At 51.0% G+C, this 18,591-nt stretch overlaps 6 protein-coding genes across 6 annotated transcripts; 2 read left to right on the top strand and 4 right to left on the bottom strand.

Moving 5' to 3' along the window:
* Nucleotides 1-190: 190 nt before the first annotated feature.
* Nucleotides 191-451, top strand: N7462_011251 (uncharacterized protein; the record flags this gene model as incomplete). Its single annotated transcript, XM_057082965.1, has 1 exon — nucleotides 191-451. The coding sequence occupies one exon, from the start codon at nucleotides 191-193 to the stop codon at nucleotides 449-451; it is 261 nt and encodes an 86-aa protein (XP_056928320.1).
* A 424-nt stretch (nucleotides 452-875) lies between these two features.
* N7462_011250 (RHS repeat-associated core domain-containing protein) lies at nucleotides 876-2,499 on the bottom strand (the record flags this gene model as incomplete). The annotated part of the gene is made up of 2 exons (XM_057082964.1): nucleotides 876-2,070; nucleotides 2,135-2,499. 2 exons carry the CDS (start codon nucleotides 2,497-2,499, stop codon nucleotides 876-878), a joined length of 1,560 nt encoding a protein of 519 aa, XP_056928319.1.
* Nucleotides 2,500-5,287: 2,788 nt separating this feature from the next.
* N7462_011249 (uncharacterized protein) lies at nucleotides 5,288-12,632 on the top strand (the record flags this gene model as incomplete). The annotated part of the gene is made up of 2 exons (XM_057082963.1): nucleotides 5,288-12,507; nucleotides 12,569-12,632. The coding sequence occupies 2 exons, from the start codon at nucleotides 5,288-5,290 to the stop codon at nucleotides 12,630-12,632; spliced, it is 7,284 nt and encodes a 2,427-aa protein (XP_056928318.1).
* A 2,544-nt stretch (nucleotides 12,633-15,176) lies between these two features.
* Nucleotides 15,177-16,669, bottom strand: N7462_011248 (RNA polymerase II accessory factor CDC73 family protein; the record flags this gene model as incomplete). The annotated part of the gene is made up of 2 exons (XM_057082962.1): nucleotides 15,177-15,914; nucleotides 15,983-16,669. The coding sequence occupies 2 exons, from the start codon at nucleotides 16,667-16,669 to the stop codon at nucleotides 15,177-15,179; spliced, it is 1,425 nt and encodes a 474-aa protein (XP_056928317.1).
* Nucleotides 16,670-16,990: 321 nt separating this feature from the next.
* On the bottom strand, nucleotides 16,991-17,692 carry N7462_011247 (uncharacterized protein; the record flags this gene model as incomplete). Its single annotated transcript, XM_057082961.1, has 1 exon — nucleotides 16,991-17,692. One exon carries the CDS (start codon nucleotides 17,690-17,692, stop codon nucleotides 16,991-16,993), a length of 702 nt encoding a protein of 233 aa, XP_056928316.1.
* Nucleotides 17,693-18,371: 679 nt separating this feature from the next.
* On the bottom strand, nucleotides 18,372-18,581 carry N7462_011246 (uncharacterized protein; the record flags this gene model as incomplete). Its single annotated transcript, XM_057082960.1, has 1 exon — nucleotides 18,372-18,581. One exon carries the CDS (start codon nucleotides 18,579-18,581, stop codon nucleotides 18,372-18,374), a length of 210 nt encoding a protein of 69 aa, XP_056928315.1.
* Between the last annotated feature and the right edge of the window lie 10 nt (nucleotides 18,582-18,591).

Here is an 18,591-nt window from a genome sequence, read left to right as displayed (position 1 = left end):
GGTTTACAGCATAGCAGCATAGGGTGGGGTAAGGAATCTGATACGGCGCTCAAAGGTAAGAAAAGTAGACTTTGTCCCCACACTTTGAAAAATTCTACTCAATTTGGCTCTAGCGGACGATCACTCAGTGCAAGCTATTCTGTTTCGGAGTAGAATCTTGTAGATGTTCCAAGACTAGTGTTTCCCCAAGATGCCGAGTGTGGAGCCAGTACCGCGTTCGCTACTTGAATATGCGCAGGAAAGTAGGCAGGCTGGGCGTGACGGGGACTCCAGCGTCGATTCACCGCTGGGCCTAACGGTGTGGGCAACTGAGTCGCTACGGATATTCGGCGGCTCCGGCTACGGCTGTCGACAGTCCTGCTCGGATGCCGACCCCGTGGATGTTGGAGATATCCCACCCATATGTGCGAGTCCAATCATGAGACTTCGCATTTCAAGCGCGCGCTCCTGATTCTCATCTCCGAGAAGTGCCATGACGTCGACTTCCTCTGTTCCCCTTTGCGGGAGGGAGGGGGAATGTGGTTTCCAAGGACCGAGTTCGTGAGTTCTTGACGCCCGACAAGATGTACTTCGACTTTGTTTTGGGGGATGAAGTTGAAGTTGAGGGGACGAGAGGAGAAGCTACTGTGAGTTTGGTACAATCCAGGGGTTTCATCCAAGTTTAGTCCGAGTCTAGTTGAGATGAACGAAGGAACGAACCTCTTTTGTTTGTGGAAGAGGCAGATTCGTCTGCCGATGGAAAGAATCCAAGAAACAGCTTCATATAGTTTATTTACTAACATTATCAATCAATAATCAATGAAAATACTCAACCACAGACCTATTAGTTAGGCACACCCCCCGTCCCACATAATTGCATTCATTCCCCGTCAAGGTCAGCGTCGCATATGATGGCGCTTATTCCCGTCGAGTAGGCGAGCATTATGGCGTTCGATTTCAAGCCGGAGAAATTCATTTTGCTGTCGGCTGAAGGACCGGTTGTAATGGAACTCCTGCGGCGTTGACAACGGCAGCCACTTCTTATGGCGGGATCTGCCTGCGTTCCAGAACTTTTTAAATGCCTTCCATTCCTTTTTCACTAAAGTGACGAACTTCTCCCATCGCGGTTCGGGTTCGTCTGGCAGGCGGTTTGCTTGTCGGAACGTGACAAAGAAGCTCGGGTCGGGGTGGTCCAAATCCCCTCTGTTGTAAATGTTGGAGCCTTGGTACAGAGAAGGACCCATCCGTTTATCCTCTTCCAATATATTTCTCCTCAGTTGGTAACCATCTGGGGGTCTTACGGCGGGATTTTCAGGGGCAGTCACTTCGTAGAATGGTTCTTGTTCCTCATAGCCTGGGAGATCATCCTCGTTCGAGTCGAAATCAATATCCAGATCCGCGAGATTGAGTAAGTCGTGGTCTCCTTCCCGCTCGTCCGAAAACCTTTCGTCTACTCTGATGCGCTGGGCGTGTGCCTCTTCCTCCCCTTCCTCATTGACATCCGCGTTAGAGAGAGAGTTATCGTCTCCAACGTTTTGGTCGCCATCCCGAAGCGGATATGTCCCTTCCGGATCGACGAGGTTGACAGGATCGTTTCGACAGTACCGGTACAGATTGAGCCCGTCGATCACGCCGTCAGGGTCCGGGGAAAGCCACCGTCCTAGCCATGGCGCATAGTATCTCGCCCCGCAATAGTCCAGGCCTGTCTCAGCGTCTCGCTCAGCAGCAGCGAATCGGTACCGTCGTGGGGCCTTGACCTCTGGCCGACAGGCGATGTACGTTGAGTTCCCGTATGGAGAATATTCCTCATACCAGATGATGTTGGCCTGGTTGTCGATCTCCAGGCTCCGGCCAATCTGGTACCGGATCAGGGGAGTCGTGGTGGTGGATGTGGCTGAGTTTGCCTTGTCTGTGGTGAGTTCAACCTGAGCCACGGTCGTCACGGTGTCCGCCATCACTGCCGCGTTGATTCTCTCGCTTGCCACAGTTTCTCCGTCGCCTGCGTACGTGCGGTGGATAGCCAGATCTGGAGCGAGATACGGCGTTTCCTTCAGGATTCGCGTCTTCGTCATCTTCTCCGCTTCCCCCGGGCTGCGACTGGGCTCCCCTCTCGGTCACTTTCCTCACTCGCGTCCCTTGGTGGTCTTAAACATACCACGTTCGATCCGGAGAGCCCTCGATCACCGTCTGCGTCGTGGAAGATTGCAGATGGTTCTCATGATCCCACGTCAAGGATGTAAACCCCTGCATGGAACGCATACAACCGACACGTTCGACATCTGCGTCGTACTTGACCGGTTCGGTGATACTGCCCACTCGCGTATAGCTCAGCCGGTTGCCATGGTCGTCTGCGTTAAGAAAACTGCGTTCGTTGAACGCGAACTCTCGACTCCATCCATGGAACACCGGTTGGTTCATTGGCTGGTGATTCATATGTAGCATGTAGGTATCGACCCGGGCACATGGGAACAAGACGACAGGGACAAGGCGGGCGGTAGCACCTGGCTGACACGGAATCATCTGGACGCGTCGTTGTCGGGCTGGTCGCTGGCGGTTCGGCAGAAGGCGGGCGTGACGTCGAAGATCGAAGGCATGTTGCTCGTCTTTCGGTATGCCATCTTGGATCAGCAGACGACGTAGTAGCTTAGTGATTGCGAGCAGGGTCAGATCAATTCATGGAGTACAGATGACTCCGAAGTTTTTCCTTGTGACCGTTGAGTTCTTTAGTGAAGATTCCAAACAGTTTCCTGCTGTCAATTTCACGACAGGCCTCCTGCGACTACAGGACGGTTCCTAGGCCAGATTGTGTCGATTTGCAAGCAAAATTTCGGAAAAGCTTGGGAAGTATAAATGAGTTTATTTTCGGTAGATATTCTGGCGATCAAGAAGATGATCCCTTGAGATGCAGCATTCCTTCCGAAGGAATCAAGCCCGTCCTGAAATGACGGTAAGGTCAAATCCAACCCCACTGATTCTTCGAACCTGCTCAGCAGGGAGTGATTAGCTTCTGTATCATCCGGGAATCTTGTTTGTTCACTAGAAACACCAATGAAAGGGGACATAGATAGAAAGTGCGAAAGAGCAGATGTTTTTGAAGGTCGATTGATGACCGAATGAAGTAAGATCGACATCGGGACATTTAGTGGTAACACATGCCGGTACTTGACTCCGAAGCCAACCAGGGTCATTCGAGCCTACTGTGTGTATTAGTCGGTGGAAAAACGAACTAAATAGCCTCTACCAATCAGATATGAGCTCAAATCATCGTTTCATAAATCTTGGGAAATGGTCAAGTTTCCTGGTTCGTGAAACTGAAAAGACGCCACAGCATAGCTTTGGATGAGTTATAGGTGCCACATGAACGATTCTCACAAGGTTCCGACCATCGTCACAGTTGGTTCTTGCACTTTTTACATTCTCATAAAAGGTCAGTGGATTGAATGTCAGAAGATGAAACACCTTTCGTGTGGGCAGAAAGCGCCACGCCTCTTCTGTATTAAAGAGCGGATTCAACTTTCTGAGGATCCTCAGCTAATTTGTCAATCGATTCTTTCGAAATTATCACTTTGCTCTACAAGTGGCAGCGAGTCGCTCCGCAAACAGATTCCTGGGCTCTACAGGGAAGTTAATTACCATAGATCAAGTGATTGCTACGAATGGAGCGACCGGTGCTAATTAATTCATTGGTAATGTACAGTTTACCGACAAGCCGGGACCATGTTATTGCTATATATCTTTCCCATACCCAACTCTTATCCGTTCCCAGAGCTATTGCAGGTGTTGAGCTCTCTTTCTGGGAACTCGATACAAATAAGGAAGTGTATTCAAACGTGCAGCTTCTTGAAGCTTTGATCGGACTAAATACCCGAATGATAGTGCTCAACAACCGGGCCAACCCTTTGGGAACCATTCTGTTATTTAAGGTGCAACATGACTTCGCGGCTCTTGCTCGTATAGCAGGCCATTTTTTGATGAATTCAGGTCCTAGGTTAATCTATGTTGACCATTTCACGGATCTTCTCCAATAAGTCTTTCGAGTTCCATCTGTAGTTGCACACCTTGGTCCTCTTGTTAACGAGGCTATATCAAAGTTTTTCGCCGGGTGATACGATTAGAGTAGCTGTTCTTCAGGGTTTCTTTTATCAATGGAAGTACTGGGAATCACAGGGAGCCACTCATATCTCCTCAAAGTGCTACCCAGCAAAATAGGGAGAGTGTGTGTATATGTGTGTTTTTCATTTACCCTGACCCCTCGTCGAAACGATATGCAGGCTTCCACAACTATGTAGGTCCATGGATGTACCTGTATCGCATAACACTTCTTAGACGAACTCAGAGCCTCGTCGAGGCCTGTCGTGACCCATAGCCATATTCTGTGATGGAACGCCCCAGATGGCGCGCGGCTGAATTGGGAAAATTCAAAACAAAGATAAAACAAGAAAGGCAAAGAATGCAAACGAAGAGTGGCAGAGAGCAAAACTGGGGCAAAGCACAATAAAATCATTCATCCATCTAAGACGTTTGATTGGTGCCGATTTGGTTCGCGAGTTAGTAACACGATAGGCTGGCGGCACAGCCAAGCTACCACAGACATAAGAGTGCCGGTACGAGTTTCCAAGTTTTCGATGTTGAGGGAGACAGGGTGGCAGCGAACACCTTGGCTACATCTTCGTCAACGTTGGTGGTTTGTGCGATACCCCACGATCGCCCGCGGACCAGTTTCTATCACCTCGTCACTATAATTATGGATTTCAGCTAGCCACATGGTAGTATGCTTGCGTGTGCGTGGGCGTACGCATCCCATAGACCCCTCCAGCTACCCCCTTTATTATGTGATTTGTCTTCAACGTTGTGGAAGTGGCGTGGGCAAGTTAACTCATGGGTGCCGATGCGAACTGTTGAAGGAAAAAATAACCGACCAGGCGCAGCTTAGTGTCACGGTATTTTATCGAACTGAAAACGTGGGAAAATTGAAGAGAATAAATACCTGGCATATTTAATGGACCGGACTATGTCGTCGACGCAGAAAATCAAGATAAAGGAAATGGATATAAATTGTACAAATCTGCAGCAACTAGAAACTATGCAGTGTTGACTCTACTTTTGCGAGAACTTGATTGGGCCCATATTGATGGCCCACCGGACAGCCCTAATAACTTCGACGCTTGTATTGCGGGAAACACCTTGCAAGGACAAATGTCCCATTGCTGCGGGTCGGCTATAGTGGCGACTATCAATAAATAATACCGTCAGTATATCTTCTTCGCTGAATGTGATTCTATCTACAACAACGAATGCTTCAGTGAAAATGTGGGACTTGCCAGCACCTCCCCGGGTCTCCAAGACTAGTACCGGGGCCGGCCAACCAGCCAGTCAATCTGCCACATCAAAATACAATGCCAGCAATGGCAATCAAAGCTCGGCCGCGACATCACCAGCCCCGAAGGGCATCATGTCTGGGGGTGGCGGTCATCGGTCGATCAGCCCAGAATTCAGCGTTAACCCAGTGAACGGGACGATGAGTCTGAGCCTGCCCATATACACCAGTCCTGGACGCTCTGGACTGGGGCCACAGCTGAGCCTAGCATATGACTCAGGAAGTGGAAATGGTGCTTTTGGTGTTGGATGGCAGCTCTCAGCGACCGCTATCTCACGTAAAGTCTCCAAGGGGGTCCCGCGCTACAACGCCTCGGATGTTTTCCTGCTCTCGGGACTGGAGGATCTGGTTCCGCAGGGAAACCCGTTCACGGTGGGCGCCTACTGTGTCCAGCAGTATCGGCCACAAGTTGAGACAGAAGTTATCCGTATTGAAAGCTGGACACGCACAGTGAATTCAGATGACATCCACTGGCGGACCATCTCTGGAGCTAATGTAACAACCTTCTTTGGCGAGACAGAGGACTCGCGGATCACAGACCGTGATGATACAAGCTTGAGCGGGACCCGCATCTTCTCCTGGCTGATATCCCGGACGGTGGATACAGCCGGCAACGCGATGCACTACGAGTACAAGGCCGAGAACTCGGAAGGCATCGCCGAGCAGGTCACAATGCGCCCGCTGTGCGAGGCAAACCGCGCAGATGCTGCGCGCACTCGCATGCTCTATCTCAAACGGATCCGATATGGCAACCGCGATCCTAGCCGCGACCTGGATACCTGGCAGATCCGGCGATGCGCAGACGATTGGATGTTCGAGGTGGTATTCGATTATGGTGAACACGACTTGGAGAAACCCACCCCCACGGAACAGCAGCCCTGGGGAATCCGCGCAGCGCCATTCTCGGCGTGCAATATTGGCTTTGAATTACGAACATACCGACTCTGCCAGCGAGTGCTTATGTTTCATCACTTTCCGCATGAGACCGATCGCGATCATGCGTTGGTCGCCTCCACCAGTTTCGAGTACACCGAGAGCCACGGTATCTCACTGCTGCGCGCTGCCACCATGACAGGCTGGCTGCCAGCAGTGGCGCCAGCGACAGGGTACTACCACGAGTCACTGCCTGCTGTTGAGTTTGAATACACGCCGGCCGCCCTGGAAGACGCGGTGCTAGAGATCCAAGAGCTACCACGTGATACTGTACACCAGATGTCTACCACAGCAGCCGGTAGCTGGCGCACCGAATGGGTCGACCTTAACGGGGAGGGAACGCCTGGTGCCCTGCTCATCATTGAGAACGGAGCCTGGTGGTACCAGCGGAATGAGCTTCCGAAGCAGGCCACTGACTCTTTCGGTCCCCTGCGGCAGTTGCCTCTGCAGCCTCAGGGGGGTGCAGGGGACGGTCAGCACTATCTGGAAGATCTTGAGCGTAGCGGCCGGATGGATGTGGTTTTCCTCGATGCAACGGGAGTCCCGACCGGCTTCTTTGAGCGCACCGTTAAGGATGGCTGGTCGCCCTTCCAGTCCCTTGGCTCTGTGCCCCGGCTGTCCCTGACAGATCCCTTCATCAAGCGTGTTGACCTAACCGGTGACGGCCTGCCGGACCTGCTGCACCAGGATCGTTCTGGTCGGTTAGTCTGGTATGAGTGCTTAGGGAAACACGGGTTCGCCCCTGCGCAGCCGGTGACCGTGGCAGCGAGCTATTCAGATGATTTACTGCCAAAGCTAGTTTCACAGGACCCTGCTCGTATTGGCATTTACCTGGCAGACATGACCGGTGACGGGTTCACTGATATTGTAGAGGTGTGCCAGGGCCGTGTCAGGTATTGGCCGAACCAAGGCCGCGGCGCGTTCGGCGCCCCAGTGATCATGGGCGATAGTCCTGTGTTTGCCTCCATTACTGGCGAAGAGTTTATCCCCGAGCGATTACATCTCGCTGGAGTCTTTGGCGCCGGCACTACCGACATGCTCTATCTTCCGGCTGCAGGAGGACTGCAGGTATATATTAACCAGGCTGGAAACCGCTGGAGCAAGCCCCTGGTACTCCCACAAATGCCTGCACTGACCGACGTTGCCTCAGCTTTTACACTGGACTTGTTAGGCCGTGGCACAGCGTGTCTGTGTTGGAATGATCTGGCGAGGGGCACGCTCAAATATATTGACCTTGCGGGCGGGACGAAGCCACACCTGCTGAGGCGATATCACAATGGTATGGGGGCTTATAGAACAGTGACATATCAGCCGTCGACGTACTTTTACCTCGCCGATGAGGCGGCAGGGACGCCCTGGACGACTCGCCTGCCTTTCCCTGTGCATTGCGTATCACAGATCACTATGCAGGACCACATCGCTCAGACCACACACAGTACCCGCTATGCTTACCACAACGGCCGCTACGACGGGGTTGAGAGAGAGTTCTGCGGCTTCGGCGTGGTAGAGCAATGGGATGAGGAAGTCTTTGGTGCCACACAGGGAGCTGCCTATCTGCGTCGCCTGCCAATCCACACGAAGCAGTGGTTTCACACGGGTGCTCCAAGCGACACCATAACAGCAAATCATCAACTGCACAGTGCTTGGCCAGAGTCATCGGGCGGAGCGGGCTGCCACCAGCTGCCCTTCAATTTGGCACCAGATGAAAAGTATATGGTCCACCGCGCTCTCAAGGGCCAGAAGCTCCGCGAGGAGGTGTATAGCGATGACGGATCGCGGCATGTGGCACGGCCTTATTACGTGAGCGAGTTCAGCCATGGTGTGGCACGACACACGGCCGTTGCTGGCTGCTATCGTGTTGTACCGCGTGAGTCAGTCAAGATAGTATACGAGCGTGAGGCTGCAGGCATCCCGCCGCGAATCGAGCGCGAGATGGCCCTACAGGTCGATGAATATGGTAATGTCCTTCGCACATTGACCGTTACGCAGGGTCGGACGAGCTCTGTCGGGGCTCCAGCTAGGGACGAACAGGCAGCTTCCTGGGGCATCTATACCGAGACCTCTGTCACTAACGCGGTCATCGAAACACATTGCTTTCAGACGCCCCAGGTTGCATCTACGCGGCAGTATGCTGTGCGAGGGCTGGCCGATAGCCAAATTATTGAACTAGATGGTCTGGCGGCTACAAACTGCGCCCTCCTCAGCGCCCTGGAGGAGGTGCCCTACCATACAGTAGTAGAAAAGGGTGAGGAATATGTCTCGAGGGGACCGTGCAAGAGCCTTGTGGGAGAAACTCGGCAGTACTTCTATGACAGCCAACTGCGCGAGCCGTTGCAACTCGGGGTCATTGAGCCGTTTTCCATACTCGAGCGAAGCTACCAGCTTGCTTTTCAGAGAGATACGCTGCTTGAGCAATTTGTCTCAACCGGTCTTCTGAACCTGGAAATGCTGCCTACAACAATGGAGCAGGCCGGGTATGTGCGTCTCGGCGACTCAGAGGACGACAATGACCGCTGGTGGACGCCATCCGACCAGCAACAGTTTGCCACAACACAAAAGGACGAGCGTCTGGGACTCGCACGCCGATCTTTCTACCAGCCTACGGTGGTAGTGGATGCTTTTGGTGGGCGAACGGCTCGTGTACTAGATTCGCACTGGTATCTCCCCGTGGAGACTGTCAACTCTATGGGCCACACCACTCGCTTCCAAAATGATTACTGGCACCTCCAGCCGTGCGAAATCACCGACATTAATGACAATCGGACGCAAATTGCCCTCGATGCTTTTGGCTCTGTCGTGGGTACAGCACGCCTGGGCAAGGCCCATCAGAAGATTGGCGATTCCCTCGAAGGGTTTTCCGTCTCTGTGACGGCTGAGGAGCTTGAGATCTTTATCCAGGAACCGACAGGTGAGATCAGCACTCGCCTGCTGGCAAGCGCCGGCCAACGCACTTTGTTTTATCGCGGTCGATACACTCCTGGTGACACGACAGGGCAACCTTCATTTATTGCCGAGCTCTCTTGTGAAGTTCATGGCAGAGAAAGTCGCGCCAATGCCGCTCTGACCATCTCGATCACCTATCTCGACGGCACTGGTCAGCCGCTGCAGACAACGCGCCGATGCACTCACGGCCCCTCGCCAGAACAGTGGCGTGTCAGCGAGTGGATAATAAGAGATAGCCGGGGCAACCCTGTTCGAATTTGCCAGCCCAGCTTTGCTGCAGATCATTTGTTTCGCTTTGAGGCAAACATCGAATCGCCTAAGACAACGCAGCTGCTAGATCCCATGGACCGGGCCGTGGGCACTCTGTTGGCTGATCATACCTGGTCCAAGTTGATACCGACGCCTTGGTCCCAGGTAGACTACGACGCCCTTGGCACGCTCTTCATCGCAGACCCAGCCCTGGATGAGGATTTGGGACAGGCATTCCAGGGTCTGCCACGGTCAGAATACTTCCCCACTTGGCTGAAGCATCCAGACCGTGAATTACCTGAGCAAAGGGCTGCGGCCACTGTGCAGAAATGCGAGCGCCTCGCTGGGGCTCGTACAGTCACGCATCGTGATGCCCGCGGCAACGATATCCTGACTGAGGAGATCCTCGCGGATGGGACGAGACGCTGCACACGCACCCAATACAATATGGCCGGACATCCTGTGGGCCAGTTCGATGCCGCGCAGCGGCTGGTGCAGCGCATCCATTGTGACCTTTCGGGACGCCCTCTCGTTACCCAGGCCATGGATGCAGGTGAGACCATTATCCTCCCGGACTGCCGAGGCAGCCCCATATTCTCGTGGCGACAGCCAGGTCTACGATTTCGGCACGTCTATGATGACTTGCGGCGAGAGCGGGAAGTCTGGCTGTATGACAAGGACCAGGAAGGTGCGCCGGATGAGATCTTGTTGCACCGCTTGACATATGATGAACCCTTTTCCTCAACTGCAACCAGTGACAACGACGACAACTTGCAAGGGCAAATATCCTATATTGAGGACCAGTCAGGTCGGCTTGAGAACACACGCTTCGATTTTAAGGGCAATTGCGTCGCTCAAGCGTTTTCCCTCGCTGCTCATTACCATGGAGTGCTGGACTGGAGCCGTCCTGTGGCCCTGGAAAATGATGGGAAGCCATATATCTCCCTTTCGGCATTTGATGCCCTTGGTAGGCAAGTGGAGTCTGTGGATTTCGTTGGCGGAATCACGAGCCGCACCTATAATCTCCTCGGCCAGGTAGAGTCTGTCAGCACGCAGAGTGCAGAACAACCCGTGGCGGACCAGTTGGTCTCTAAGATAGCCTACAGTGCCGATGAGATGCCGCTCTCTATCGCCTATGGCAACGGAACTCTACTAGATCATCGGTATGACGAACGGACGCGGCGCCTACTCCAGAAGCGACTGCTCTCCTCCTCGGGTCCACGGATAAGGGCGATTCAGGACATTCACACGACCTACGACTGCGTTGGCCGCATGGTGCGCAAGTGGGACGCAGCCAAAGATCCAGCATACTTCCGCAACAGCCAGACCAAGGCAGAGTGGACCTACTCGTACGATTCGTTTGGCCAATTGTGCGAAGCCACAGGCCGTGAGCAGCTGAACGCTTGCAACGGTGGTGGCTATCGCCTGGAGCCACATCGGCCACAGGGCCGCCCTCCAGTGCGTGGTGCCCAGCAGTGCCAGTACCGTGAGCAGTATGCGTACGATAATGTGGGTAATCTCCTTTCCATGCGTCATGAGGCCCTGAATCAGCCCTCCATCGCTGGCTGGTCCCGGCGGTATGAGTATAATGAACCTAGCCTGCTCCAGCCCGGGGTTATGGGCAACCGGCTGACGCAGACCTCCACTGGTCATGGACAGTACGAAGTATATGGCTACGGGTCGTCTCGAGCAGGACGCCGTGGCTGTATCACCACTATGGCCGGCTATTCTAACCTGACTTGGGACTACAAGGATCAGCTGCGAAGCACTGCGCAGCAGATTACTAAGTCCGAGGACGGGCAGCCAGAGCGGACCTGGTATGTTTACAACCTGGAAGGCATGCGTGTGCGCAAGGTGACAGAGCGCGGCATATCTTCGAAAGCAGACCCCCGGCCCCCAAAGCTGAAGGAAACGCTCTATTTAGCTGGGGTGGAGGTCTATCATAAGTTTGCAGGCGATGGGATGCGAGTCATAAAGAAGACAATATCCACTACGATTGACTGTGGTGCCGCGAAGCTGGTGCGCGAGCAGAAACTCATCGGGATATCTACGTCTACATCTAAACTGCTACGGTACCAAACTGGGGAAAATCTTGAGCTGGATGATGCAGGAAGGGTAATCTCGTACGAAGAGTATACCCCCTTTGGCACGACCGTATGTGCGGCCCAGGCCCAGGAGGTCAGTGCACCGCGCAAGTATCGCTATGCTGCATACGAACGAGATCGCGAGACAGGGCTGTACTATTGCCATCGCCGATACTATGCGACGTGGCTAGTCCGATGGCTCTCCCCTGATCCCATTGGCATTTTGGACGGATTGAATATCTACCTGTATTGTGCCAATGATCCTGTAAACCGGATCGATCCTACAGGGACCATGAAAGATTCTTTATCAGGTAACCCGAAAAATCCTTTATCAGGTAAACGGTCAAAGAATCTTGATATTGAAAAGGCGATGGACACCACAAAGATCAAAATAGATGGATTAGATCAAGTGAAATCTTCTCAATCTGAGTCGATTCAAAAAGGTGTTGAAAACACAAATGGCCCAGCCTCAAATAATGAAGGGGGGCTCACATTGATTGATAAGTCAAAACTGCCTAAGTTGAACCCTTGTGCAAGGTTCTGCCGCTGTATTGGACCTACAACAAAGGCAAACGCAAGTCAACACAGCTTTATTGCGAGGGTCCTAGCCACGTTCAGTACAAAGAGGCAATTAGCCGGGTATGCCGTGGGAGTGAAGGTTAATCTCCATGAGGCGAACGATAAGATAAAGAAACGCGATGAACAAATTGTGAACCTACAAAAAGATTTTGCAATTGCTAAAGAAGAAACGAGGGAGGCGAAGCTAGAGTCATTGATGTTGCAGAAAGATGTTTCTAAATTGCGACAAATTTTGGCAGGGGCAAACCTAAAAAATCAACAGAAAGAAAGACAGCTAAATGAGGCAGACGCCGAGATCTCGGAATTAAGGGCAAAGCTAGAGCAAGCCCAAGAGCAGAATGGAATTTTGGATCGTGGCAAAATGTTTGAGGACAGAGAGGTATCTCCGGAGGTTAGGATGGGAGAGATTAACATTTCCACTCAGCATCATGGATACCCGGTCCCAGCAACCCGACCGATGGGCGGAAACTTGGATCGAAATACTATGATCCCAAGGTAATTCGCATGGTTCGGGAATGTTTCAGTTATTATTCTTAAATACACACCATCTTTGGAGTGTAGATAGATGTTCTGACCGCGTCACTGGACCTTTGAACTCCCCATTCAGATATTACATCGCCTATGTGCTAATTAGTTTCATTTGTAATATGTGTATGTTCAGTCGGTCATATATACGTATAACGTATAGGGCAAGTCAGAGGATCAATTAATTGTCCCCAATTACAATGAATACAGTTCTTTCATTATAATTAATTCTTCTACGCAAGTAGGTGAGGCCCAGTGGCCAATTTTGACAAATATGGAGGGCCATTTTGGATGAATTCAGGTCTGAGGCCAATCTATATTGACCACCATAGGGATCTTCTCTAACGATCGTTTCTACTTCCACGCATAGTTGCACAATCGGTCACTTCGTTGAGGAGACTATCAAAATTTGTGTGCTGCTGAGTAGCTGTTCGCAAGGTTCCTTCATCAATGGAAGTACTGTAATCATATAGAGCGACTCAGATCCTCTAGGGCTGCTACTCGGCAAATTACGTAGTATGAAGCAAAGCAGATACTTTACATGCAGTCTATTCGCTATCATTTCACCGTCTGTGTTTGAATTGGTCTATAGATACAAAAGTACCAATAATTATTAGCAGATTGGTTTGCGACGGAGAGTTACTTGTTTTATAGTTCCGGAATTTCCTGAATTTTGCGGGGAATATGGCTTCGCTTATTCATTTTATGACTGTGCAGAGATACTCGCGAATTTTTCATTAACTTATATCTCCGCAGCCAGGTTCCCGAAACGAGCTAAGGCACTATCACTGCGTTTTTATTAAGAAATAGATCGATAAAGTGTACTTGGACCAAAATTGACCGGCCTATATATGAAGTTTCATAGTCAATATACTTGAAGAGAGACGAGTAATTCGTTTATACTGGCGAACATCGATCAAAGCAATCGACTGTAACAGACTCTACTTAAGTTTGTCTATGTATGCCTAGGCATTGCTCTGTGGAGAAATTTTATATAATGACAGTATCTATGAACAGCTCTACTACGTAGTCAGATGACAGTTAATTCCTTAAATACTGATTCAATGTGGAAATTAAAAAGAACAAATGATAATACAAATCTCAATTATTAATAATATTGTTCTCTTCGAGAAGATAATAGGAATCTGACTCCTCCATATAACTACTTATTTGTTTTAACTATCGCTAATAGTAAGTCGTTTTCGTTAGTTATTAGTGGAATCTAATATAGACGAGTAATTACCTTTAAATCATGAAACCCCTTCTAATCTAAGTCGTATAGAGAGCTATGACTATATAAGCATGGCATATGAGGAATTCGTTCGGGTATAATTAGATTCTCGGGTAGTAGTGCGTCCTACTTCTAGTAAGGACTAGCGAGGCTATACTTTTACCCTAGTCTCGGTAGTAGAAGGATAATTTCTTTTCGTATATATATAGAGTAGATAGTCTAGTCTAGGGGCTCCGATAGCGAGTTATTTAATCGGAATTCCTCTAGTAGAGCGTGGGCTTCCTATCGTATCCCGCTAGTAGCGATCGCGTCCGGAAGGACCTTTTTGTAGAGGTTCGGAGGCCCTACGAAGCTAGACCTAGGTTCCACCTCGGGGACAATCGTAGAAGATTGCCCTCTTTATGTTTGCTATTATATATAGTCTAGACGGTAGGTGGAAGTTGCATAATATTATAGACTAGTAAGAAAGTAGTAAATATAGGAAGAAATAGGCAGTAAATCGGGATTGTCGTGGATAAGGCTGGCGTGTTGCGTTTTATTAAGGTGCTGGTCAGGCTTCGTGCTCAGTAAGAGCGCTCAGCTGAGTATCAGTGAGTGGATGAGCTTTGCTCAGTGAGCGGATCATAGTGCCTATGTAATGCTATCTGATCAACTCAGAGCGTTCAGAGACGGGCTCAGATCTAAGCACTAAAACGGAAAGGGAAAGCCAAGGCGTGGCATAGGGAATCCGGTAGGTAGGTCACGGTGGAAGCATGAGAGTGACAGGCCCTTTGGGATTTGGGATTGCTGGCTAGTTAGAATAGACATCATGGAAGTACTTGATCCGTCCTGTTTTTTTTTTCTTTATCAAAGCCCAACGGCTAAGGTCTACTTGATGGAGATACGTTGGGGTATACAATCGATTTACAAGGTCATGGTAAGTTGTCCATTTGCGCTCTAATTCATAATGCGAAGGGAGAAGAGGTGACTAGATAGCCTCATTTGGGAGGCAGCAAGATAAGCTAGACAGAAGAAAAAAAAGGGATAGTACAGTATAAAGGGTAAAGTAAGGTAGATAATGTAGATTTGGAAGCCACGCAGAACGCCTATAACCCACGCGCCCCAGTATCATATGCCATCAAATCGATTTTCAGAATGAGATTGAGTAAAGAAGAATCAGGGAAGGGAGTCGCAGCCCATAGATCGACAGGGGAAGGACTCGGTGAAATGAATAAAAAGATAGGTCTTTCTGTTCACCCCTTGCTGGAGGTAAGAGGTATATCCGAGTGGACAGCTTTTATTTCGACCCCCATCCGCGCAGCTTCATGCCTTCTTCAATGGCAGTCCAGATGCCCTCGACCACCTCCCGGTCGCGCCAGCGGTTAGGTCCGTTCTTGCCGCTTTTTTCGTCCCATCGCTCGACAGCAAAGCTGTTCACGCCACGGCCCCAACCCTTCACTTGCCCCGGGACTTCCTCGCCGCGCCAGCCGACGTAAATGCCGGTTGCGTGCTTGAACAGCTCCGGGGGTGAGGACCACTTATATGACTTGAATTGCCAGGTTTGGCCAGTGGTGAAGACAGCGACCAGCCGTGACCAATACTCCGGCTTGAAGTTGGAGGTGCCGTCAACTAGAATGAACTTGGTGGGCTTCAGGCCTCGGCCACCCGTGGATGACCCGATGCTGCTGGAGTTCGGGTTGGAGGGGTCATTTTTGAGGCGTAACGGGCGCCGCAATTCCATGAAGTTGGCATCCGTGGATGTGCTGTACTCTGGGTGGTCAGGGGGTACGAAGAGGCCATCTTGCAGGAAAGACTTGATATTGGACATGCGAATGAGAGAGGAGGCGGAGGGGGAGAGGAGGATGATAGGATCGGGGCGTGAGCTGGGCTTGCGGGAGGAGGTCATTGATAACCCAGCAGAAGGAGCGGGCACCATTGAGGAAGGTTTATTTCCTGTTTTGGCGCCTGATTGACCCGTACGATCACGGCTGCGGTCTAAGAACAATGCGGCGCTCTTGCGGACGTGAGAGAAATCCTATCAAGTTGATTCGTGATTAGCTAACTTGACCAACATCTTGTATTCGTCAGATCCAATAAACTTACCGTGGGCTTGATTCCCCGTAGCACTGTATTCCGGTCCCCTGTCTTTCGCTCGCCATTGTAAATCTCCTGCAGCCGAGGATCAATCTGCTTCTGCGGACGGCCGGCTTGGCCAGACACTGCACCGGTCGGGCCACTAGGCACTGCGGTGATGCCGCCAGTCGCACCTGATGCAATCCCAGCCGAAGCGTCTGCTTGAGCCTGACCAGCAGCCACGGCCGCGGCCTCGGCAGCCGCCGCAGCGCCTTCGAGAGGTTTGATGTATTCGATATCATCGGCAGCACCCTCCAGCCAAGTAATGAGATCGAGACGCTCAACAAACACAAGATTCTGAACGATCTCTTCCTTCCCGGTTTCTTGAGGCTCCTTTGTTTTGAGAGCCTCGTTCAGCTCCTGCGCAGAGGCGATGTACTCAGGAATCGCGACATCCTTTTTCTGCCACGCGAAGAAGATGCTGCGAAGGTCCACGGCCGAATTAGTCGATGCGGAGATAAATCGCGTCGGTGTGTTAAGGGCGAGCGTTTGTGGAATTGGCTGGGAGAAATATAGGTGTGTCGCCTCCGCCAGGTTCTCTGTCGCATGTTGATCGGACAGCTCGTCGGAGGTCGTCGGTGTGGGGAGATTGCCGGCAGCAATGGCCCGCCGGAGAGACAAGAGAGGATCTTGTAGTGCTGGGTCGGTCGCAGCCATGGTTGAAATCGAGGAGCACCGCGGTCCTGGGTGAAGCTGCAATGGCGTTGGGGGTGGACCAGTGGTTGCGACTTGGGATGTCTGGCAAGTGTTTCGGTGGATCGGTTGCTGTCGAAGCTGGCGAAACACGTGACTTTACCTTACTACAAGTAAATCATCTCTACTTTGTGGTGATATTTGGCCGCAATCCAACACAGGTTCAATGTCCATCAATAGTCATTTATAAAATAACAATCTAATTGTCATTTCTTGATATTTCCAAAAAAAAAAAAAAAATAAATCTGGATATCTCAATCCAGGAAATCAAGCCTTGCTTTTGCCTCAGCGAATACATCGTACTCCCGGGCCGATGTACCGCCACAGCCAGCTCCAAGCCCCAAAGAAAGCCGTAAGCCCAGTGAATAGAATAAGAGTGCCATATTGTGTGCCGAACCCAGTACTTTCGCTCAATGACCCTTGTTGGATCAAAATTGAGCTGAGCGGGCCGCTAATGACATTCCCAATTCCTCGTCCTCCGGCAAGTAGACCAAAGACCAATCCAGTTTCTAGAGAGGGCGACATCGAATCGCGTTTAATTTGCGTAATGACACCAGACCAGGTTGAGCTAAAACCCCCGGCGAAGAAGCCATAGAAGAGCGAGAAAAGAGTAAGCAGCGCAAGTGCCCCCTGGGGCGACTCTGACTCTGAAGATGCCATTCCCCAAAGGAGAAAGACCGAAAGAGCAGAGCCCATCGAAGAGAGAAATAGCACATTTGAGACATTGAATCTGTCGCATAGCATTCCTAGAACAATCCCACCAAATATAGATGTAGCATTGAAGAGGGACACAAGCATCGTGCCCATTGTCTCGGGCAGACCAACCGTCGTAGTCGAATAGGACGGCAGATAGGTTGAAGGTAGGAAATACCCGAAGCTTTGGATGATGTTACCAGCCTGGAGCATCCAGAAAGAGGACATACGAAGGAAGGTCAGGTCAAGACGGCGAGGCGCGGAAGAGGAGGATACTGGGATTCGTGGCTTCATGAAAGGCAAAGATAAGAGTGTGGTCAACAGCTGTCCCGGCTCATTAGTATTCTCATCAATACGATGTTTTGATAATAATTCAAGGTACCAGAGACATGGGGATGACGTGGGAAACAGCTTTCATGGCTGTGAAAACATACCGTTGTCACTGTCCACGCCCTCAACGTTGTACTCGAGCCGAAACGATTCAAACAAGCGCTCGATACAAAAGGCAAAGCAACGCCTGTGATGCTCTTTGCAGCCCACATAATCCCCAATGCAAGTCCCTTCTTACGTACGAACCATTGATCCATATACAGGGAGGATGGGCTGAAGATTAGCCCATTGCCGATAGCACATATCACGCCCTGGGTGGCAATCAGATGCCAAACCTGCTGCGAGAAGGAAGAGAGCAGTGAGCCCAGCACTGTAATTACCAGTCCTGTTGGAGCACAATAGATTTGAAGGCGTGGATAACGCGTCAACAGGGTAAACGTGACTGGCGAAAGAAGATATAGGATTCCCTAAGGCCAGGTTTAGATTCCAGTGATGGGCATCTCTTCAGTCAGCGACTACTTAGCATACTGTAGATGTCGTTCCCACCGTAGCAAGGTCACTTTTGTTTCCCTTTAAAACATTATGGGTGGTATAGTATTCTTGGAAAACACCGAACACCGTTGAGAATCCTGGCAAGGATGAGTTAGTGATTGTTCAGATCCGCTATGTTGGTGCTTTGAGGCACACCCCAGACGGGTAGCTGAATGATACAGCAGGAGGCGAGCAGTAACCACGCGGCTTTACCGCCATCTGCGGGTGCCAATGTAGGTTGCTCGATCTCCGTAGATTCGTACGTGGAGGGCCGGGACGATATCTCGCCCATGGCGAGTGCGTCATGATCGGAAGAGCTCATGATCAATTCT

The sequence above is a fragment of the Penicillium macrosclerotiorum genome (genome assembly GCF_028827735.1).
Source record: "Penicillium macrosclerotiorum strain IBT 26536 chromosome Unknown utg000011l_segment0_segment0, whole genome shotgun sequence".
Classification (NCBI taxonomy): Eukaryota; Fungi; Ascomycota; class Eurotiomycetes; order Eurotiales; family Aspergillaceae; genus Penicillium; species Penicillium macrosclerotiorum.
Note: the sequence above shows the minus strand (reverse complement) of the source record. Positions and strands in the feature narration are given on the sequence as shown.